Source organism: Oncorhynchus clarkii, chromosome 10 (assembly GCF_045791955.1).
Source record: "Oncorhynchus clarkii lewisi isolate Uvic-CL-2024 chromosome 10, UVic_Ocla_1.0, whole genome shotgun sequence".
Classification (NCBI taxonomy): Eukaryota; Metazoa; Chordata; class Actinopteri; order Salmoniformes; family Salmonidae; genus Oncorhynchus; species Oncorhynchus clarkii.
The window spans coordinates 68,428,935-68,453,964 of record NC_092156.1 but is presented as its reverse complement, the minus strand read 5'-3'; the positions used below and the strand labels follow the sequence as shown (position 1 = coordinate 68,453,964).

General features: G+C 43.3%; 1 protein-coding gene across 1 annotated transcript in view; it reads right to left on the bottom strand.

The window, feature by feature from the left end:
- The window catches only part of LOC139419319 (zinc finger protein basonuclin-2-like), a 183,301-nt gene extending 161,125 nt beyond the window's left edge, over positions 1-22,176 (bottom strand). Inside the window, exon 1 of the mRNA XM_071169264.1 lies at positions 21,589-22,176. Within this exon, the coding sequence (XP_071025365.1) occupies positions 21,589-21,591 (3 nt within the window). The 5' untranslated portion in view covers positions 21,592-22,176. The remainder of the gene's footprint in view (positions 1-21,588) is intronic.
- Positions 22,177-25,030: the final 2,854 nt, after the last annotated feature.

The following is a 25,030-nucleotide window of genomic DNA, read 5'->3' as shown; positions in this document are numbered from 1 at the left end:
CCAGGGCATTGTGGGTCTGGGTTGCCATGGTCTCCCTAAACTATGAGTCTAGCAAGTAAGGAGAAAGAGAGATTTTAATTAAAGCAGGGAGCCATTTCTAGATTCTCTGCTGTAGATCTGGCTTTTGGTGGAAGCCAGTGACAGCCCCTAGGGTTGCCCGAATCCCAACCACGAAAAATAAACAAAGGCTAATCTAGGCTTCTTTGCAGTTCTGAGACACTTGGATGCCATTTGGAGTTAGTGCTCTTGAGTACGACTTCAAACGTGGAAAATGTCAAATGGTATGGGTGTCTGACACAAACCAGAACCCATGACGACACACTCCAAAATGTGAAGCTCCACACACCTAACCAACCTCTGCTGTGTGTTCTGAATATGGAACCACTGGACTACTCTGCAGAGTGTGGGCATTAGATGCATTAGATGCATTTACGGGCGCCGTCAAGTGCAATGGACCTGCAATCAAATGGCGGCACTGATGACATTACTGCATTAAAAAACTGTCCACTTCCATAGTCATTAGTGCTATATGGATGCAGCGGAGCAGAGGAGAGGAGAGGGAAAACTGGGATTGCTTCATAGACAAGTCCCAGGAGAGGTGGGGGAGGACGGGCTAAACACCATCAAGTCACCATGGTCCTGCTGAAAGAGCCTTTCAGATACTCTACACACACACACACACACACACACACACACACACACACACACACACACACACACACACACACACACACACACACACACACACACACACACACACAGGTTTGTAGCTCTCCCCAATGCTCTGAGAAGCCTAATAGACATTTTTAGCAGTTCCACCCTTATCTCATTTGTAGCGACATAATAAAAGCAATTTGACACTAGCCTTAGGAACAAGAAGTATGAAAGTATACCATTTGTATAATTGAAGTACATGATGAAATCAACTTGACCCAAAGAGAGCATTCAGATACAGTCCTCACAAAAACGAGTATCTTTACTAACGTTACTAGTGTTCTGTAGCTACAAGAGGCACAATGTTATTCAGGAATTCCACCTTTTCTTAATTTGTAACCAAGAAAATAACGAAAAGAGTTACACTATCCAGAGCAGAGAGTGAGTTTGACTTACTGCGCTTTGTCAAGTAAGACCAAGACACGCAAAGTCAACTTCCTGGCTAGCAAGGTTAGCCAAGGTTAGCTTTGAAGAGCAGACCTGGTCAGAAACCACAACCGTGAAACATGAAATCCACAGGCTTTAAAAAAACAGACAAGCTACTTAAATATAACTGCAAGCAAAGTAACAGATGGAGAAAACTCCCAAAGTCTACCTTTGAAATTAAAGGGGCCAGTATCCAGCCATAGGAAGCTGTGTTAGCTTTTATCAATATCATTTTGCCTTCTGCAGTTAGTCATACAGAGTCTACAGACAATGCAGCCGTGTTAGCTTCTAGCGATAGCATTTAACCTAGCAATGCAAGGGTTTGAAGAGGCTTTGAAGACACATTGTTATCTGGCCCTGTTTGTAATTGTAATCATTATAGCACATTTTCTTAAATATAGCTTAATTTATTAATTTGAGGATTAAGGGGATAGAAAAGTCTGGGAGCCAAGTGCAGATTATAACATAGAAATGTGTGTATGTGTTCAGAAATCATGGTCGCCCTATTCCCCCCGACTACTGCCCAGACTGGCAATGGGCCATGTGACCTAAGGCTGTTATAGCCAGAATGAAAGATAAACAAAGATATTGAAGAGACATTGAAGACGAATAGGATGACGTTTTGTCACCTGTGAAATCTGCACCAGTGTAAAGCCTAGTTAAAAACACATCAAAGAGAGGCATTAAACGGATGAAAAATGACATTGTTGGTAGTTGGTAAAGACGTTTTCTAGGCTAATTGCAGTCAAAAGGTGCCATTTGTTTTGTAATGAACAGAAAGTACCACTTTAATTCACACCAGTCTCAACATTAGCCAATGTTGCCTTTCCCAGTGATGGAGAGTGTTTGTAGGCTACATACAGTATTTTCCTACTATATCATGTGAGGAGGGTCTGGTGTGTTTTGCCATTGCGAATAGGAGGCAATTACCTGTGACGTGAAGACAGACACAAGTTCCAAGTACCGCAGACGCATGCACACACACACACACACACACACACACACACACACACACACACACACACACACACAGGGGACCATATGGCTGAGCGTGACTAGTATGTGTGTGTGTGGATTTACTGTTGAACGGATGGGTTCTCTCCAGGCCCATGGGGTTGACTGAATATTTCTGGCAGTTGGGACATAGACTACAGTCCACTAAACTGTCTCCCTCCAGACCTCCTGTCTGGACTGGTCTGGTTGGGCCCAATCAACCAGACCCAGTCAACAATACCAACTGAGAGGGTACAGTACAAAATCATATTAGCTCCTGAATTCAGCCTGGCCCACCACTGACCATTATTAGTCATGTTTATGACTATACTTTGACACTGTTATGACATAGAGTTCAAATGAAGTGTTACCCAATATTCACTATCATCCAGAATAAGGAAAGACGCCACTAGTCAGTGTGATCCTAGTGTATTTCCTGTATAACAGATAAGCTGAGGGAGTGTTGTTAGGTGTTGTTGTGTAAGGCATTGTTGTGTTGTTGGGTGTTGCTGTGGTGTTGTTGGGTGTTGTAGGGCTGTTGGGTGTTGATGGGTGTTGCCGTTGTGTTGTTGGGTGTTGTGATTGTTGTGTTGGGTGTTGTTGGGTGTTGCTGTTGTGTTGTTGTTGTGTTGTTGTTGGGTGTTGCTGGGTATTGCTGTGTTGCTGGGTGTTGCTGTGTGTTGCTGGTTGTTACTGTGTTGTTGGGTGCCTTTCAATTCTCCCGTTTACTCTGTGCTGGGAATCCACAAACGCATTCATGAACATGCACACCTAGGTTCAAGAGTAAGTCCTTGAACCTAGCCAATGAAGCGGTGACATCTGACCTCCGTGATGGGTTTGAACCTGCCACTTCCTGACAAATAGAGGGACAGACAAACAGACACACCAGCCATTTAAACCCTTCACCCATAATCATAGTTTTTACTCAGTGCTACACAGCCAAGACGCATTGAAGTATAAGATTACAGTTTGTCACAAAATGGTATTTTTCACTCTGAGAAATGTGCCTGACATTTTCATTGGCTTATAAAATGCAACTGCGCTGCGAACTCAAGCCAAATAGCCATGGAGAACGAGAAAAAGATTTACAAGTGAAAACCCGCAACAAACAAACATGTACCGACATCAAAACAGAAAGGGGCGAAGGTATAGAATATCAGACACCAAGCTACTGTATTAGTGAACCATTGAACCATCATTTTGGTGGCAGAAGTGGGATCTTCTGAAAATTAAAACATGACCAAAAAATCCTGCAGATAAACTCCATCTGTTTTGAATCAAATCAGCAGACAGACGCAGAGGAAGAGGACCGTCTCTGGTTACATCAGAGCAAGAAGAGGACTGTTCCTCTCCCGTTACATCATGTTACATAGAGAATGATTTGGCTGCTGAAAGCAGCTCATTATAACTATTTATGAGGGAGTACGCTAGCCGTGGTAATGACAGCTTTACGCTGAAGTGGCACTCTCCCTTCGCAAATTCATTTGGTCTCGTTTCACCTCTGTTTTGTCTTCACGTCACTCAAACTAGTGGTTTGTCCCAGCTGTCAGGTATGTTACTGAGCTAAGTTTGTGTGTTTGTGTGTGTGTGTGTGTGTGTGTGTGTGTGTGTGTGTAAGAGACTGGGGGATAATCTCTTTCATTCAGAAAAAAATCTCAGCCCGTGACTCACAAATGGGCACATTCTTCCACCTACAGCATAATGGCACACTTACTGCCATGAATACAAGTGTTAAGTCAGTATACAGTAGACTATACGAATAAGTACAAACTCAGTTTAAGTGCAGCAGTTCACCAGGCCCAATTGAGATGTATTATTTTTGCCCTGGATATGCACATACTTTATATAGTGCAACAATGTACAACAGTCCCAACCATTGCATAAGGAGTGGGACAGTATCGAGGACTATGCCAAATTCTCAGTGGAAGTGTGTATTCACTGCAACACTCATTATAAACTGGGTGGTTCGAGCCAAGAATGCTGATTGGCTGACAGCCGCGGTATATCAGACCGTATACCACGGGTACTTTTTAACAAACCACATGTATTTTTTTTCCTGCTCTGCCTGTTCAATTATGTTGGTTACCAGTTTATAATAACCACTAGCAATGTATTTTTCCTGCTCTAATTATGTTGGTTACCACCACCTTGTGGGTTTGTGGTATATGGCCAATATACCACGACTAAGGGCTGTGTCCAAGCGCTCTTCGATGCGTTGTGCATAAGAACAGCTCTTAGCCGTGGTATATTGACCATATACCACACCTCCTCTGGCCTTATTGCTTAAATATATCCCTGCAATACAGAATGCCAGTGTGTACAGGGTTTATGTGTACCATACCACAGAGTGACCATGACTTCCATTTACCTTCAAAGTGCATCGAGGATTCATTGGCAGCATCCCAAGTGACACCTTATTCCCTATATAGTGCACTAACAGAGACCTATGGGCCCTTGTCAGATGTAGTGCACTATATAGGGGATAGGATGTCATTTGAGAAACAGCCACAGGCTACAGTCCAAACAAACCACCTTCTTTCTTCAGATTTAACAGACATCATATTGAAGCGTGGCTCTGCGGCCCTGGGCCCATCGACCCGCGACAACTACAGACAAACATACAGGAAACATATTGGTTTCTATGTGTTCCTCATATGTTTCCCTCCTACAGTCTACAGAGCCTCTGTTCCCTGCCAACTTCACTATAGTGACTTATGAAGGCTTGCCAGAGAGTCCCTGTTACAGGAACATGTCTTGGATTGGATTTACAGCGGAGGGGGAGAATTAATGATTTAGCATGTGTCACCATGGTAGCCAAATGACACAATTAAGATGTATGAGGATTGCGATGCTAGATTTCTTTAGGGGGAAGATAATGTTCTGCTCTGTGTTAGAGGGTCTGGAACTCCAGCTACATAACATCTCAGTACTAATCATCTCTCCCTCCTCATCTCTGGATCTCAACCGAGTCCCCTGAGACTGACTAGAGTTATTAGTCTGGATCCTCCGGCCCCGGGGCGGCCTGCGATGAGGCCATGAGATATTGGACCAAACAGTCAAACCCAATAAGAGCCCATCGATTAGCTGCGGCGAAGAAAGGCGGCCATATTGGACGCACACAGGTGGCTACAAAGAAATTTAAAAAAGAGGGCACAGGAAATGAGGGAGAGGGGAGTGAAGGTGGAGGAGGAACGGAGGACGCTTATTCTCTCTCTCTCTCTACCACAAGCTGTGTTTATTTATTTTTTTCGTATCCCCGGGGAAGAGTGCTCATAGGCTGCTGCCATAAGAATGAGGGAGCGTCGAAGGAACGAGAGAGAGAGAGAAAGAGAAAAAGAGAGAGAAAGCCACAATGACGAAGCCTAACCGCCTCCGAGTGGGGAAACAAACAGAATGAAGAAGCCAAAAGAAAATAACAAACCACATCTGAGTCTCTAAAACTCATCTTCTTTACCCGACAACAGTAATTTTGATGTCACTGTAGGACAGTAGTTACATCTTTACTTCTGTTTGTAGTGACTGGACTACATTTTACATTGACATTTTAGTCATTTAGCGACTTACAGTAGTGAGCGCAGACATTTTCATACTGGTCCACCGTGGGAATTGAACCCACAACCCTGCCGTTGCAAGCGCCATGCTCTAACAACTGAGTTACAAGGGACCGCTACCGTGACCGAATAACATTCTCAGTGTGTGCATATGTATATGTGTGTGTGGCTGCCTGCTTGTGTGCATTCTGTGCCCAACGTACGGGATGAAGTGTCTTGCAACGGGATACGGCGGGCGACTCAGTGGACTGGGGGCCAGAGTGGATCTAATGGTGGTCTTAATGCGCCGTCTGAATAATGAGGGCCTTTGTCTAATAAAACTGGAGGGCCTGCAAATTCCTATAGGGACCCCGAGTAGTTAGAGCAATAACGGTCTATCAAAAGAGGGAGAGCAAAGTGATTACTGGGGGGGTAATAAATACCAGGCCTGTGTGGATGGGGGAGGGGCTTAGATAAGAGACGCTCCCCTCCTCTTCCTGTAGCAATTACACTTCACACACGCCGGCACTCAGCCCACTCTGCCACAGTTACCTGATGCTGGGGTAGCGAGACACGAGAGATCACCTAAATATACGTACTGCATGGGTTATTCAGGAGAAACATGGAATATAGGTATAGATGTGTTTATAGATGGTTTATATATGTTTATACTAGATCGTTTATAGATTTTTTATAGACCATTAAATTAGACATGATAAGCCACAGACACACAGTACAGTCAATTACAGAATTAAAACAAATATTCAAATGTATAGTAATCGACCCAGACTGCTTCTGCAAACTGAGGAGGCTAAATTTTAGCTCTTAAAATCATTCATGACTTTCTAGATAACAATAATAGTTATTTTCAAATACTTCTTGATTTGGGAAATTCTTTACATGCAAGGACGACTAAACTAATGAACAACAAATACCATTGTATGCATTCCTTTGTCGAGGACACATACCACAGCTGAGACTGGGGTTCTGCGCAAAAAAATGGCCCTTACATTTTCAACACGCGCACACACACACACAAGCATGCGCACACACACCTATAGCATAGTGCTGACCAGAATGCTTAGTAGGCTACAGCACTGGACACAGCAGCATCACTATCAATTACTGCCCAAGAGAGAGAGAGAGAGAGAGAGAGAGAGAGAGAGAGAGAGAGAGAGAGAGAGAGAGAGAGAGAGAGAGAGAGAGAGAGAGAGAGAGAGAGAGAGAGAGAGAGAGAGAGAGAGAGAGAGAGAGAGAGAGAGAGAGAGAGAGAGAGAGAGAGAGAGAGAGAGAGAGAGAGAGAGAGAGAGAGAGAGAGAGAGAGAGAGAGAGAGAGAGAGAGAGAGAGAGAGAGAGAGAGAGAGAGAGAGAGAGAGAGAGAGAGAGAGAGAGAGAGAGAGAGAGAGAGAGAGGGAAGAGAAAAGGAGAGTGGTGCGAGGCCGGAGGGGTGGACAGACAGGTTCTCGGCAAAAGGAAAGGAAGATGACAGAGGAGGGGAGAAAGTCCTGCTGGCCAGGGATTTAAGTAAGGGACAGGATGTGGATTAAAGTCTCAGAGTGAGTGGTGGCCGCAGAGGAAGGGAAGGAGGGAAGGAGGGATGGGGGTGGAGAGGGGTGACAGGAGTGAGAGATGGACTTCATCAGGACCCCTGTGTGATAAACTCTGGTCAGGTCGAAATATGTTGCTCCCTCCCTGTCTTTAGGTGTGTGTACACATGTTCTTGTGCATGTGCACACGTTTTCTTCTGTGTGTGTCCGTGCATATGTATGTGCATGTGTGTGTGCCGGCCAAAACTCCTGTGACAGGCGAGCGATTCACTGCCCCCTCTGGGAGTGACCGATGGCTCCCTACTACAGACTGGGTGGTGTGATCCTAATGTATAGATGGAACAGGAGGCTGTCTGTGTACTGACTGAGCTATACACAGAGACACATCAAGTTTAGTTAGACTCCTTATCAAGGATGCCGGTGTAATGTCAACAGGAAACACTACCAGGCTTCTCTACAAAGACATTATCATCATGTGATTCGTAAGTTGGAATTCATATGCCAGGGGGAATGGTTTAAAAAAAAACATATTTTTTTTATTTAACCTTTATTTAACTAGGCAAGTCAGTTAAGAACAAATTCGTATTTACAATGAAGGCCTAGGAACAGTGGGTTAACTGCCTTGTTCAGGGGCAGAACGACCGATTTTTACCTTGTCAGCTCGGGGATTCAATCTAGCAACCTTTGGGTTACTGGCCCAACTCTCTGACCACAAGGCTACCTGCCGCCCCTGTAACTTTGTAGTGAATGAAATGTAGACTAAAACTCAGAATTAATCCAAATATATTGGAAATGTGGTTTTCTTTATCTTAAGTCTGAAATGTAACATCTTCCCTTATCCATAATGTATAGTACGTCTTTCCTAACTACACCAGGTGAATGTAAGCCAGGTCGAGGCCTTGGGCCCTGTTAGAGAAAGCTCTATAGATTTTAGGAGCCTCAGACAGGGTATTGAAGTTTGCTGCTTTTCATAAAGTGGTCCTATGACGAGGCTACGCACCATAAAGAAAAAGGACTGTTTCAAAGTGGCAGAATACAGGAGAAGGAAGGGAAGACACAGAGAGAGGGAGAGGGGGGAAGATAGAGAGGGAGAAAGAGAGAGAGGGAGAGGGGGGAAGATAGAGAGGGAGAAAGAGAGAGAGGGAGAGGGGGGAAGAGAGAGAGGGAGAAAGAGAGAGAGGGAGAGGGGGGAAGATAAGAGGGAAAGAAAAAGAGTCAGAATGAGAGTGAGAAAAAGACAGAGAGGGAAAACAGAAAGAAAAAGTCAGAATGAGAGTGAGAAACAGAGAAAAACAGAAAGGAAGAAAGAACGAGAGAGAGAGAGAGAGAGAGAGAGAAGCAGGGATGAGAGCAGCAGGGAGCCCGGGTCCTTCTGTCCTGTCCCCTCCTCTGCCCATTAAAAACAGAATTCCAGCACTAACTGTTTGTGTTTTCAGTAAACTCCTCCAGAGCCGCGGCAGCAGCCAGACCAAGCCAACCCTGCCTGCTGTCCTCCCTCTCTCTCTCTCTCTCTCTCTCTCTCTCTCCCGCTCCCTCTCTCTCTCTCTCCTCTCTCTCTCTCCCTCTTTGTGTCCCCGCTCTCTCTCTGTCTCTCCCCCCTCTCTCTTTCTGTCCTTCTCTCCCCCCTCTCTGTACTTCTCCCCCTCTCTCTCTCTCTCTGGGTCCTGTGTGCTATCAACATGTGGCACATGTCCTTGACAGGTCCAGAAGGGGCCTGCTGCATGCTGCACCCGGGGAGATGGGCTGGTGCCCTAACCACGCAACCCCCTCTTCCCCTTCTCTCCCTCACTATCTCTCTCTCTCCACCCCCTCTCTTTCCCTTTCTCTCCCTCGCTTTCCCCCTCTCTATCTCTCTCTCTCCACCCCCTCTCTTTCCCCATCTCTCTCTCTCTCACCCCCTCTCTTTCCCCACTTTCTCTCCCTCTCTTTCCCCCTCTCTATCTCCCTCTCTCCACCCCCTCTCTTTCCCCCTCTCTATCTCCCTCTCTCCACCCCCTCTCTTTCCCCCTCTCTATCTCTCTCTCTCCACCCCCTCTCTTTCCCCCTCTCTATCTCTCTCTCTCCACCCCCTCTCTTTCCCCCTCTCTATCTCCCTCTCTCCACCCCCTCTCTTTCCCCACTTTCTCTCCTTCTCTTTCTTATTTACATTCTATCTCTGTCTCTTTCCTTAATATTGGGTTGCCGGGGTAAACGGGGGACGAAAGAATCTAATAACTAACAGTGGGGCTTTTTTGGCATTGTTCCTACACCATCCACTAGACACAGAGGCTGTCTGCAGACACTAATGAAAGGTTAAATGAATAGGATGAAGTGACAGGAGGTACAATAAAGAAACGAGAGAGAGAGAGAGAGAGAGAGAGAGAGAGAGAGAGAGGTGAAGTGGGGGGTTGTAGTAATCCTCAGACCCCCGAGGGGGATCAGCAAGGACAGCACTCCCTCCACAGAGTCACATATTTAAAACAGCTTGGGACGGTGTGTGTGTGTGCGCGTGCACGTGTGTGTCTCAGTGCACGTGGGTCTCTCTCGCCAGCAGGGCACAGATGCTGAGAGGAACTCCAGCATGGGGTTCTTTGATAAATGTTAAGGTCACAGGGAGAGGGGAAGCACAGGGGTTGGAAATGGGGGAGGGGGGAGTAGGGCGACATGTCTCGTCTTGTGCCTCTCCCTGACTCTGCCTTGGTGGAATGCAAAGTCCCATGAAAGGAGTCGTCTGAGATGAAGGCGCTCCTCTCGTGTCCCCCTCCCGGCAGTACACACTACCCGTCAGCACTATCCCCAAGCAGCCTTGTTCCTCAAAACACACCTCCACTCCCATATCCTGTCCTCGCAACGGACGTTACCCAATACCACCCTAAATATCGTCCCAAAACAGGAAAAATGGGAGAGTGGGATCACAACACAGACAGAAATCTAATCACTCTTAGACTGCTTAATTACTATGATTATGACCATGATAATTATTACCTTATTACCTATAATCACGGGGTCCAACTTCAAACGTGTCAGCCAGGTTCATGGTGATGTATTGTAAAGTTACAGTACAAAGGACTGTGAAATATTCCGTCATCAATTCCAACTGCATATGGTGATGGTGTACAGAGCCTTCAGAAGGTATTCACACCCCTTGACTTTTTCCACATTTTGTTGTGTTGCAGCCCGTATTTAAAATGTATTAAATTGAGATGTGTTGTTCCTTTCCTACACACAGTACCCCATCATGTCAGATTGGAATTATGTTTTCGAAAATGTTTACAATTGTATTAAAAATGAAAAGCTGAAATATCTTGAATCAACACCTATTCAACCCTTTTGTCATGGCAAGCCTAAATAAGTTCAGGAGTAAAATTGTGATTAACAAGTCACATAATAAGTTGCATGGACTCACGCTGTGTGCAATAATAGTGTTTAACATGATTTCTGAATGACTACTTCATCTCTGTACCCCACACATACATAAGGCCCCTCAGTCGAGCAGTGAAATTCAAACATAGATTCAACCACAAAGACCAGGGAAGTTTTCTAATGCCTTGCAGAGATGGTAGATGGGTAAAAATAAAAAAAGCAGACATTGACCATGGAAAAGTTATTAATTACACTGACTAATAAGAAAGGAGTCCTTCCTAACTCAGTTGGAGAGGAAGGAATCCGCTCTGGGATTTCACCATGAGGCCACTGGTGACTTTAAAACAGTAACAGAGTTTAATGGCTGTGATAGGAGAAAACCAAGGATGGATCAACAACATTGTAGTTACTCCACAATACTAACATAATTCACAGAGTGAAAAGAAGGGATGGAGCTAAGCACCTGGTTCTGTCTGCTTTCCACCAGACACTGGGAGATGAATTGATCTTTCAGCAGGACAATAACCTAAAACACAAGGCCAAATCTACACTGGAGTTGTTTACCAAGACGACAGTGGCCGAGTTACAGTTTTGACTTAAATCTACTTGTAAATCTATGGCAAGACCTGAAAACGGTTGTTTAGCAATGATCACCAACCAACTTGACAAAGCTTGAAGAATTTAGAAAATAATAGTGGATAAATATTGTACAATCCAGGTGTGGAAAGCTCTTAGAGACTTACCCAGAAAAACTCACATCTGTAATCTCTGCCAAAGGTGCATCTACAAAGTGTTAACTCAGGGGTGTGAACATTTATGTAAATGAGATATTTCTGTATTTCATTTTCAATAAATTTGCTAACATTTCTAAAACCTGTTTTTAACTGTGTCATTATGGAGTACCAGTGGCGGTCAGAGCAGGGCCTTGTTTCTATTACAGCATATTGGATGACTGTCATTCATATTCCATTCACCCAGTTCAATGTAACAGCAATAGGTTTAGGCTACTACATCATACGCACATTTTCCCTATACCCATCATGAGGTTGCTACAAGCTAGCATATGAATGAAAGTTCACAACGTAGGTGCACACAGGTCGAGAGACAAATTTGAGGCGACAGACAGTGACACATGGACAGACATTCAATACCGCCTTGCACACTCTTGCCTGCATCTAGCTGATCTAGGGTGTAATCATTAGTCCAACAGTTGCAAATGAGAGTTTCTATTGGACAAATTCAGGTATGCTTTGTTCCATTTGCTTCCGTTTAAGAAATGTTTTTCAACAGAATCGGCAGAATGACTACACTCCTGATCACCCGTAAACACAGTCCACTTTCATAGCAGCCACACTGTATTCCTTCTATGCACTCTCCTTCTCTCACCTTGTCCCTTCACTTGTGGACTTCAATGCACAACACATCAGTTTTATGTGACCAGGCGAAAAAAACTTTCCCAAGCCACACCACTACACACAGCCTACCTCGTTGGCACCATTTTAGCTAAAGTAACGTCATAGTCAGCATAGCTAATATAACTAACATGTTAGTAAACCTGCAAAAACATACAGTAACGTTAGTGTGCTGTACAGTCAGTAAGCGGTTACACCATCGGGCCCGGTGGCAATAAATTAGTAATGCCAAAAACGTATCTTGACTTGGTAGAGTTCCAGTGTTGTGTTGGATAGTCATAGCCAGCTAGCTAACATAGCATCCCTCTGTTTGAGCAGGGTGTTTAGGTAGGCTAAACTAGCTAGCTGCATTTGCAAGCTACTGTAAGTAAGTGAAAACAAAATTACAAAATATCTTAATTTCTCTCTTGCGTCTCCTTCATTTTGGAATAAATTAATTTGTTCAAAACTGTTCAACTATTTGAGTAAACTACTCACCGCATTTTATACACTGCAGTGCTAGCTAGCTGTAGCTTATGCTTTCAGAACTAGATTAATTATCTGATCCTTTGACTGGGCGGACACATGTCAGTTCATGCTGCAAGAGCTCTGATAGGCTGGAGGACGTCCTCCGGAAGTTGTCATAATTTCTGTGTAAGTCTTTGGAAGGGGCTGAGAACTATGAGCCTCCTAGGATTTGTATCGAAGTCAATGTACCCAGAGTAGGACGGAAACTAGCTTTGCTCCGGCTATTCCATGGTGCTACCCTACAGAGGGTTGTTGAGGCTAGTGTAGACCTTCTTTGTAAAATAGTGTGTTTTAATCAATTGTTTGGTGACGTGATTATATTTAGTATAGTTTTATCTAAAAAAATTTTTATGGTTAACATTTCAATTTTTATGAAATTCACTGAGGAGAATGGTCCTCCACTTCCTCCTCTGAGGAGCCTTCACTGTGTGGTACTGTGTGAAGTTGGGTGAGAAAAAAAATCATTTTGAATTCAGGCTGTAACACAACAAAATAAGAATAAGTCAAAGGGCAATGAACACTTTCTGAAGGGACTGTACATTCTCCTGATTGCCTGAGGATATCTGCCATGAAAATGTGGATATAGGCTATTGAATACATAACATTGTAAATATATAGGCATTTATGGCAAATATATTGAATTGTAAATATAGGTATATACACAGAGTGAATAAAACATTAGGAACACCTGAATATTGCGTTGTACCCCCTTTTGCCCTCAGAACAGCCTCAATTTGTCAGGGTTACGGACTCTACAAGGTCTCCAAAGCGTTCCACAGGGATGCTGGCTCATGTTGACTCCAATTCTTCCCACAGTTGTGTCAAGTTGGCTGGATGTACTTTGGGGTCTGGACAATTATTGACACACACTAGAAACTGTTGAGTGTGAAAAACCCAGCAGCGTTGCAGTTCTTGATACACTCAAACCAGTGGACCTGGCACCTACTACCATACCACCCCGTTCATAGGCAATTCAATATTTTGTCTTGCCCATTCACTCACTGAATGGCACACATACACAATCCATGTCCCAATTGTCTCAAGGCCTAGAAATCCTTATTTAACCTGTCTCCTCCCCTTCATCTACACTGATTGAAGTGGATTTAACAAGTGACATCAGTAAGGGATCATAACTTTCACCTGGATTCACCTGGTCAGTCTATGTCATGGAAAGTGCAGGTGTTCATAATGTTTTATACACTCAGTGCATATATTTTTGGAATAATACTGTACAATTTTGAAAATGATGATAACGTAAGGACTGTTTGAGAAGACTGTTTCGGTGGGATGGAGTTTTGGCCTTCCGTGGTGACGTCACCATGCGTTAATGAGTGAATAGACCAATAATAAAGGGAGTTCCAAACCTCTCTGCCAATAACAGAAAACAGTTTTCCCCTCCCCACTCAGACCCTCACGATACTAAATTGTAAGTATATAGTCATACAACATAAGACATGTTGCATATATTTAATCACATAGGTGTAATTATAGAGACATACAGGGTATATTTGTCAGTGTTGTCACCGGACCTCATCCCAGCAGGAAGCTTTCAATTGAATTTCATCCAATCAGTCTTATTGAGTTACTGCCGTATGTTACAGTACTGACCCAACGCGAATTCAATTCCCTGTCCAGCTGTAAGGCTTGAACTGGAGCTAATAAAAATAGCTTTTCACCACTCTCACAACCTTTTTGAGGGGCCCAATTAATGTGCGAGAGATATAAAAAATGATGTGCGCGGCGTAATTCATTGCATACTCATAATTACGTCATTCACAAATGTAGAGCTCTCTTTGAAAGCAACTGTGAGTGGAAATATAATATAAATATACCCGATCCTTTCCTGTGAGATAAACTAAAGCTTCAAGCAGCTCTGAGTCACAGAGAGAGAATAAGACACAAAACAGAAAGGCATCGTCCTAGATCTGCATCGTACTAGATCTGCATCGTACTAGATCTGCATCATACTAGATCTGCATCATACTAGATCAGCATGGTACTAGATCTGCATCATACTAGATCTGCATCATACTAGATCTACATCATACTAGATCAGCATGGTTCTAGATCAGCATTGGACTAGATCGGCATCATACTAGATCAGCATGGTACTAGATCTGCTTGGTACTAGATCTCCATGGTACTAGATCTGCATCATCCTAGATATGCATTCTACTAGATGAGCATCGTACTAGATCAGCATGGTACTAGATCTGCATCGTACTAGATCAGCATCATACTAGACCTACATCATACTAGATCAGCATGGTACTAGATCTGCATCATACTAGATCTGCTTGCTACTAGATTTCCATGGTATTAGATCTGCATCGTCCTAGATATGCATTGTACTAGATGAGCATCGTACTAGATCTGCATCATACTAGATCAGCATGGTACTAGATCTGCATCGTACTAGATCAGCATCATACTAGATCTGCATCATACTAGATCAGCATCATACTAGATCAGCATGCTACTAGATCTGCATCATACTAGATCTGCATGGTACTAGATCTGCATGGTACTAGATCTGCATCGTCCTAGATATGCATGGTACTAGATCAGCATGGTACTAGATCTGCATGGTACTAGATCTGCATGGTACTAGATATGCATGGTACTAGATCTGCATCGTACTAGATGCGCATCGTACTAGATCAGCATTGTACTAAATCATTATCATTCCATATTCAAGCAGATATAATATGTTTCAGTCAAGCTATTTCAATTACTCCAACTACCTCGTACCCCTGCACATTGACTCGGTACCAGTACTCCTTGTATATAGCCTCGTTATTGTTATTTTATTGTTAATATTTCCTTCTTTTAAAAAAAAATTTAGCTAATTTTTCTTACTTTTTAACTACATTATAGGGAAAGGGCTCGTAAGTAAGCATTTCATGGGAAAATGTCTACACCCGTTGTATTCAGCACAATGTGACACATACAATTTGATTTGAAGGGAGGTTGTCACTGTGAAATGTTGTGGTTCTACAAAAGCTGAGGAGGAGTCAAATTACAACAAAAACATTATTTAACCTTCATATGAAAATGAGACATCAGGCAAGTAATAAAGTCATGAAGACACAAAGCCTGAAGCAGCTCCCACTCAATCCTGCCCTTAACAGACACCTATAGACGGACTCCCTGGTGTGTCTGACTGGGAGATTCACACGTGGGCCTCTACCACTGCTACTAACACTAACACCAGCAACCAGATCATCTGTGTTCAAACCACAGGCCCTAACTTAGACACAACCCATCTGATACTGTTACTCTTTAAACTGGTTCCATAGGACAGATGGAACTCATGGTTGTAAGTGGCATAATGATGATGAGTGCTTAGAGACATGTTCAAAACTGAAAGTTTTGTTGGGGTAAAGAATAAGAAGGGAAGAGAGAGAGAATTGTTAAAAGTCGATTCAGGTGAAAATAACATTGTCCCTGACTGGGTTAGACACTCAAGCAAATAATTCCAAAGTCAACATGCTACTTTTCAGTTCCTCAGGAATTATTCATGGGACACCACTTATCTTGTCATATCTGATTTCTTCCACTGTAGTTTTTGGAGGGGAGGAAGGCAGGAAAGACACCTTTAGGGCAAATTATTCTCATTTAATCAAATCACTCCATGTGGCCCAAGGGGGTCTACTCCAAGACACTCAAATCACTCCATGTGGCCCAAGGGGGTCTACTCCAAGACACTCGAGGCACTAGAAGGTGGGCTAATGGTTCTCACACCCACACAAAAAAAACTCTTCAGTGAGATGCAATGTAAAAAGTGTTAGTTGTTTCAACTTAAAAATATGAATTACCTCGTTGGCATAAAATGTTAAGTAATGTATACTTTTTACAGTGGTGGGTTTACAGAAAAAGGGAGGAATACTGAGAAAAAGAGAGAAAAAATGTAGTGAGAGTGGGAGAGCGTAAGAAAGGCAGACAGGGTTCTGGAGTTCCCATCATTTCTACACCGAATCTCCCGGCTCTTTCCACATGGCACAACGTCGAACAACTTACTCCGGGAGTAGGCTAGTGAGTCCGAGAGAGCTATAAAATATAAATTATACCACATAACCTTATACCTCCCAGTTGAGTCATTCAGTTACACTGAGACTCCTGTTGGTTACACAGACAGCCATATCTCTCTCTCTCTCTCTCTCTCTCTCTCTCTCTCTCTCTCTCTCTCCCCCTCTCCCTCTCTCTCTCTCTCTCTCTCTCTCTTCCCCCCTCTCCCTCTCTCTCTCTCTCTTCCCCCCTCTCCCTCTCTGTCTCTCTCTCTTCCCCCCTCTCCCTCTCTGTCTCTCTCTCTTCCCCCCTCTCCCTCTCTGTCTCTCTCTCTTCCCCCCTCTCCCTATCTCCCCCCCTCTCCCTCTCTCTCTCTCTCTCTCTCTCTCTACTCTCTCCATTTCTATAGCGTCGACATGAATGACTTCCTCTCCCCCTTAAAGAACGTATGGATTACAGCTGAACTGCCATTTCCCTACCGATCATTCCCTAGCCAACCCGGTGACATTGAAGTGTTTATTTTACACTGGCGGCCCATAATTAGTTCTGTGCAAAATCAATTAGGCCCAGCGCAAAACGACGTCCGAATCGTAAAGGAATGGTGACTGTGTGTTCCGTAAAATAAAATATAAACTGCACAGTCGTGTATTTCTCAGCAGCACCGCAGTTGGTCTGAATGGGTGCTGTCATTTCTCCTCTGGAACAAATAAAGAGTTTGTGGGAGTGTAATGCACACGCCTTGTGCATGTTTAAAGTAACAGTCCAAACCTTTACTGTAAAACAGAACAGTTAGTTGAGTTCTCCTTTGATTACTTAGAGTTACTCACCAATTTGAAACGTATTAATCTATTATTAAGATGGGATACATACAACGTCTAGACTAACCTCACTTTAAGAAAGTGACTAGTCCTATGCGCTTCATTGCATTTTTTGGAGAAATACTTAACTGTACACAAACAAGTGTCATTTTACAGCTCAAACATTTCTCCCAGCTTGTAGTCTTAAGACTCGGCTTGTGATCTGATACACATCGACGGAGATATTAACTAGAGGACAATTACGCCTACAAGACAAAACACATCTTAAATCTTCATGTAAAAACTATCATTTCACTTATTCATTTGAAACCTGGGGTGGAAAAGTGTGTCCAAATGGTAGAATGTCTTAAGAGGGAATTGGACAAAGTCTATGCAAGTGTGTGTGTATTTGATTTTTTTCCCCTCCGCGCTGGGGGAAAAAGGTAATTAATGTCTACCAAATGTATATTGTTTTAAATCAAGTACATCTCCCACTGTGCTTTTTATTAAGTTACTGCCTGAGATCTAATTTGTTTTAAGATTTCACAGTGTCTTTGTTTAGTCCTAATGCCTGCAGCTTCGGTTTCAGTGTCCTTTTCAAAGGCTTTTGTCTCCAGCCACCAAGACGTTCAGAACCCCTTTCTCTGAAAATATGACCTTTTCTGTCATTGCCAAGACACACTATCGCTAACACCAAGGCTTTATTAGAAGAGTGGACGAGTGGAGAGGAGCAGGGAGATAGCAGGCTGTGTGTGGTTTTTGTTTAACTATCCTTGTGGGTACCAGAAGTCCTCACAAGGATAGTAAAACATGACAATTCGGACATGGGGGACATTTTACCGGTCCCCACAAGACAAAATGCTATTTTAGGCTGAGGGGTTAGGTTTAGGGTTACAATTAGGGTTAGGGTTAGAATTAAGGTTAGGGTTACAGTAGGTATAGCTTTAGAGTTAGGGTTAGGTTTAGGGTTTAGGTTAGGTTAAGGAAAGGGCATTTCACAGTAAAGTCTACACCTGTTGTATTGGGTGCATGTGACAAATACCATTTGATTTGATTTGAAGGAAGGTTGTCAATGTGAAATGTTGTGGTTCTACAAAAGCTGAGGAGGAGTCAAATTAAAACAAAAACAATATTTAAGACGTACTGAACCTTCATATGAAAATGAGACATCAGGCAAGTAATAAAGTCACGAAGACACAAAGCCTGAAGCAGCTTCCACTCAATCCTGCCCTTAACAGACACCTATAGACGGACTCCCTGGGGTGTCTGACTGGGAGATTCACACTCTACATTTAGGGTTAGGGAAAATAGGATTTTGGATAGGAATCAATTATATGGTCCACACAAGGAGAGCAATACAAAAGTGTGTATGTGTGTGGCATGGTGTTCCACCCCTCCACTGAGTAAACAAGAGCATTGTTGACGTGTTTCTGGGTTATTGATGTGTTTCTGGGTTGTTTGAGCAGAACGGGCAGAAGCAGTAGATACCTGTCTGGGTGACACACTCCCCCCCCCCCCCCCCCCCCCCCCTCCCTCTATCTGTCTCCTGTCCTTTGTTGACAAAAGTATCTTGGTGACTGCAAAAAGTGTACATGGAGACATGAGGCGTCAGTTCACACACACACACACACACACACACACACACACACACACACACACACACACACACACACACACACACACACACACACACACACACACACACACACACACACACACACACACACACACACACACACACACACACACACACATCCCTTCTCATCACAAAAGACACTCAAATAAGAGAGAAAACACCACCATATTTTTAAAATGGGTTCAACCTCATCACTTAACACCCTTCTAGTCTCAATGAAGAGAGAACAAGGAGGGAGAGAGGGGAAAAAAATACCATAAAAACTCCTTAAAGAGGAGAGAAAAGAAGAAGAGATCAAATGATCCAGGCGGTGGGGACAGGCGGCGCGGGGTCAGAGCAAGAGAGCACCAAGCAGCCCTGCTCTTCATTAACACTGGCTCTCAGGGGGTCCAGACTGGCCCTACCTGTCCATGAGATTATTGAACCGGCTAACCAGCAGCTCCCCTCTTCAAGACTAACCAGCAGCTCCCCTCTCCAACTCCTCAGTCAAGGCCCAGAGGAATCCCAGCCCACCACCGCTGCTGTCTGACAACTCTGGCCCTGAGTTTCTCTGTCTGCTACATGGAAAAAGTGCTCCTGCTTCTTCATTGTCTTCTCCCCTCCCTTCACTCTTCGTTCCATGCATCACTTTTACTGTCTTTTCCAATCTTCTACTTTTGTCTTATTTTCTTTACCCCCCCCTTCCCTTTTTAGCTCTCCTTGTCTCCCTTCCTATACTTTACTTCCCCTGTCCTTTCCTTGTCTGAACCTCGACGGAGAGAGAAAGAGAGAGAAAGAGAGAAAGAGAGAGAGAGAGAGAGAGAGAGAGAGAGAGAGAGAGAGAGGAACGACGGAGTGTCAACTTGCGACATGGCAGGCAAGATGAAATGCATGCGAAAGGGCCCAGGCTAGTAGCAGCAGCAGATAAAAGTAATCAAATAATACTCCTGGAATGCAAATAGGCATTCTCTGACTGCAGCCCTTGCACAACCATGAAACATCACTGACAGGCTCCCCAGATTAGGACTAAACATTATGCAAAGCGCTGAACCCATAAACTGAGTGGAGCAGTCAAAGTGAAGGAGGGAACAGGCTCTTTTCTGTGGTGTAGAAGGGGCCTGTGATCTTTTTTCTCTCTACCTCTCTCCCGACTCCTCTACCCTTCAAAAATGTCCATGTAGAAATGTGTTACTCTGGCATGAAATGCCTCTGTGTTCTGCTCTGCTCAACTCCGATTGCCTGACTTTTAGGGAAGGTGGAAGCAAGGCCACATAGACATAGACACACACGTAGGCTACAGGAATGCATGACAGAGAGAATGTATTAACACTGTACATACATTGTAAATGGCTCAGTCTTCAACAATACAATGTATTTTAGATTGTATACATGTACTCAACCAGCTGTTGCAAAAATATTTTTTCTGATACACACCCCCAAAAAAATTTGGGCCCTCAAGTCAAGACATAAAAACACCTAAAAACTACTGTATTTAATAAAACTGAAAACATCTTATAATAACATCAAATTCACAGCTGTAGGCTGTGTGTTTGTTTGTTTTTAGGAAGCTGCACAATTTCCTGGTACACTCTAGGAAATCAAATGAACCCAAGCCAAGAGCTACGAGTATCACTGTATCACACATTAATCACTTAAAAGTCACTTCAAAAGTTGTTCAAGTATTTCAACCCATTAGTACTACGTGCATGTTAAATGTGTAACACAGGACTATATTCATCATATGGAAATGTTTACAAAATGATAAAGTTCTGTTTGGAAAGGGTTCAAATTGAGAGTGCAATATAGTGGGAACATTTTTTGTTATGATATGTTTTTGATATAGCAGTGTGTAAATATATACAGAAATGTACTGTTGATGATGTTTTACATTGCAACATGGTGTCATCTTTAAAATAGCATTTAAAATAGTATATTTTATTGTGTATTCTATCATCATTTGTTTAATCAAAGGTAGGCTTCATTGTGTAGGCCAAAGACTGGAGTGAGTAGTTGACACTGAAAAATGTCCCTGTATAATCGTTATGCACGCTCTAACAATCAGCAAGATCTGAAAGTGACATCGTGACAAATATCACTGACAATTATCACTGACCGTGTACATTCATAAATTTAAGGGGGGGGGGGGGATATGTTCTGGACATTTTGTAAAAAGTTTCAGTATGTTTAAACTGTCTGTCTGACTGTGCTCAACAATGGGCACCTGGGGTAAAATCACACAGCTCCATTTTCAAGATCAAGAAACACAAAAACAACAAAATTGTAAAGCCTAAAATAATATTAATTCTCATTTATTATAAGTTATAATAATGTTATAATAATGTGCGTTGCAGTGAGGGAGTTTTATATGGGCCACCAACATGTTGATTGAATAAGGTTCACATAAGGTAGGCTAAATAGAAGTTGTATTATAATAACAGTCTATAAAAGCCTATTCTAAATATTGCCTATATCCAAAACAAAATATAATATTTGTAAAGTATTTGGAAAGAGTAAACAAAATATCACGAATGCATGAATTATTTGTGTGCATTAATTATTTACAACTTTCTTGGGGCAATAATAGGCCATACAGGCCAGGCGCCGGTTAGAAAAAGTTATATCAATGTTTGTAATCCAGCTCCATACCTGATACAGGACTTCATTTGAATGGGTAAACAGTTTCAAAATCATATTTACCATTTCTGCATGTTGTATATGGAAGACCCGGGTCCTGGGCTCTCGAACTTGCCGTCCTCGAATGTCTGATTTCGCCCTCAAGTGGGGGACTTCTCCCCTGATATATTACAGTCTGAAGTAATTAAAAAGTCGGCGTCGTCCCCGCAAGAAAAGTATTGACTCGTGCGCAATAAGAGTTTTATGACATTTGATTGAAAACGGAGACGCGTCTTCGTTTCAGGTTTTGATCCTGAGAAATGAACACTGTCTGGTTCAATGAGAAAATTCGTTCCTTGTCAGAGCAGAACAGAATACGTTGCTTTGGAACACACCGTCGGTCTCGGGATACGAATGCAGGCAGAGGCACGACTGTCCCCTTCCAAAACGTGAACCAGGAGATGCCGAGGGAAATCGCTGACAGCGTCTTCGGGAAAAAAAAGGCGAATAAACCTATGCTTGTGAGGAGAAGACAGTTTTCCCTAGTCCCGACCCGGGCTCTCTCCGATATTTATTCTGCTAAATCAGCTGTATGCTCCGAGGACACGTCGCGGACGATAAGGCTTGGTTGGAGAATTAGGAAAGTGGCTTCTGGAAGTTGGGCTCCAGCGGTACACAATCTGACAGGACTCTCGGGGCTGTTATACGCCTTGTGAATGTAACCTGAGTGACTGTGGGTCTTGAGTTTGAGTCCGTCACGGTGTTGTGTCAGGGTAAAGAGGCACATCTGTGTGTGACAATGCGCCAACTCGACTAAACCCCTACCCTGCGGACATGAAAAATCATGGAGAGGTGCTTAGCCTTTTATAATTTACGAAACACTTGTACTTTTATTTCCCGTAAGAGATAGGATCCCGTTAAATAGCCTACTGTAACCTGTTGTTCTGTTTGTTTATGGGAAATGGTTGTTAGTAGGCTAAATGAGGTATTATCAAAATATTTAATAATGGGAAAATGAATTCTCAATTAAATTAACTAAATATTTGAAACATTAAAGGTTCCAAATTCATAAAACAATAATTATTACATCGAAACATTTTATCAGATATTTTGTATAGGCCCTATCAAGCTTTCAAGGTGATGCTAGTTATACTCCAAAGTTGACTTTAACTTCGTTTCAATGTTTACATATACTGTACCCAGTACCCACATAATATTTTTCAGTTCACATTATGGTGAGCAAACTCAGATTTCGCTCAACCGCACGCACGCACACGCACACACACACACACACACACACACACACACACACACACACACAGACCTATGTCTTACTATATTGATTCCGATTCCTTGATATTGATTCCGATTCCTAAATCTTATTTTCCCTAACCTTTACCCCAACTCCAAACCTAACCACTTAACCCTAACCTTAACCCCTAAGCCTAAAATATTATTTTTTACAAGTGAGGACTGGAAAAATGTCCTCACTTTTCTGAATTTTAGTTGGTTTACTATTCTTGTGAGGACTATAGTAAAGTGTGTACACACACACACACACACACACACACACACACACACCCCCCCTTCCCCAAAAGGGCTTAGAGATGAGTGAGATGCTTCAGAATTCAAACTAGTGCATCAAGTTGCTCCAGTACAGCAGGAGGAAGAAATGCTTGAGGACACTGATGTTTCCCCCATGTTTCCCCCATGTTTCCCACATGTTTCCTAAGTTGTGTCCCTCTGCTGATCATCTGACGTGTGCTGTCTCTCATTAATGTTTCACTGTCCACTTGTTTTTACCAGGGGTTTGCTGCTCAACATTTGACTGAGGCATCTCAAGAGTCAAGAGAGGAAGGGGAGAGAGGAGGGTGGAGAGAAAGATATATAGAGAGAGAGCAGTCAGTGACTGGCTTCTCAGTCTCTACTTTTGGACCTAGTGAGAGTGGAATCCCAAGGCAGTCATTTCTATCAAGTTGAGCGTCTGGAAGAAGAAGCCCCACTCACATGTTTGGTCAAGGGGTAAATAATAGATCAGGGATTAGACTTGTGCTGAATTCATTCTGGGGGTAACAAGCTAACTCCGGTCCCAGGATATGCATATTCATTGGTTGGGCCAAGGCCATGGGAGGATAAAGACCATATGCCTGTTTGTTAGGGAGATAGAGCTTAAATCCAGCTAATTAAACAAGATATTACATAGCTCCGTGAGCAACAAAACAAGCCTTTTAAGGATTGTCCAGAAAATAAAAGTGCTCCAACTCATGGGGGGGGGGGGATAATATAATGATATGGGTCTCTTTGATAGCTTCAAAGGGCCTCAATAATGTTATATGGCTTTGAAAGTGATTTTTCTTCCCCCAATTTATTCGTTATGTCAAACAAACTGTTAATGATAGGGCTGATTAGTGTTGTGACATATTAAACGGCTACACTAATGATGCTGGAGACATCCATGTTGGTGTGAAGTCGCCACCTCGTCTGCCATTAGCATATTGTCAAGCACGGATGTCTAATTTGATTACGCTTATAAACACAGGCAGTTCAACTAATTAAAGTTACTCAGCAAGTGGTAAGGAGAATGTCCAAGCTCAGCCCTTCTACAGTTTGACATCTGGTTTAAAAATATATTATAAAGCTCCTTCATTTACTGAAAAAGAGCGTCTCACACACACACACACACACACTCACACACTCACACACTCACACACACACACACACTCACACACACACACACACACACACACACACACACACACACACACACAGTCTCTCTGCAATGAGTATAGGTTTATCTGTCCCCATGACAGGACCCTAACTCTCTCACTAATTACCCAGAGGGGTTATTGATGATGAGCTATTGAACCCAGAGTTGGAGGCCCTCTCCCGGGGATGGCAGTCAGCTATCACAGCCTACAAGGCCATTCTACGCTGGGTTTCTGTCCATCTGTCTGGGAAGCAGTTCTCACTAAGAAAAGGTCAATTCGATCATGTCATGGAAGGCAGAGGGGAGCGGAAAGGGGAGGGACCACAATCGGGCAACACACACACACACCTGCTCTAATTCTGCTCTGACTGACTGCTTTCTGCGAGGACATTCTGGGCTGTTTGGCCGGGGGCTCGGTGACATTCTGAACCTGTGAGAATGTTCAGTATGATCACCTCACCTCTGATGTAATATGTTCACTGCAGTGGGTGCTGTTGAGGGCTCATAATAACGTCTGGAACAGAGCAAGTGGAATGGCATCAAACACCTGGAAACCATGTGTTTGATGTGTTTGATACCATTCCACTGAACCCACTCCAATCATTACCACGAGCCCGTTCTCCCCAATTAAGGTGCCGCCAACCTCCTGGGGTTCATTGTTCATTACTTGGAAGTTTCATGAACTAGGCTTGTACTGCACATGTCTGACTCCCAAGGTCTATGTTGAGTGGAACTGAAGTGTTATGTCACGCGCGCCTGACAGTCGTGTATCTGTCTCTCCAAATATACAGGTAACTGACAAAATAAAGAAAACTCTTG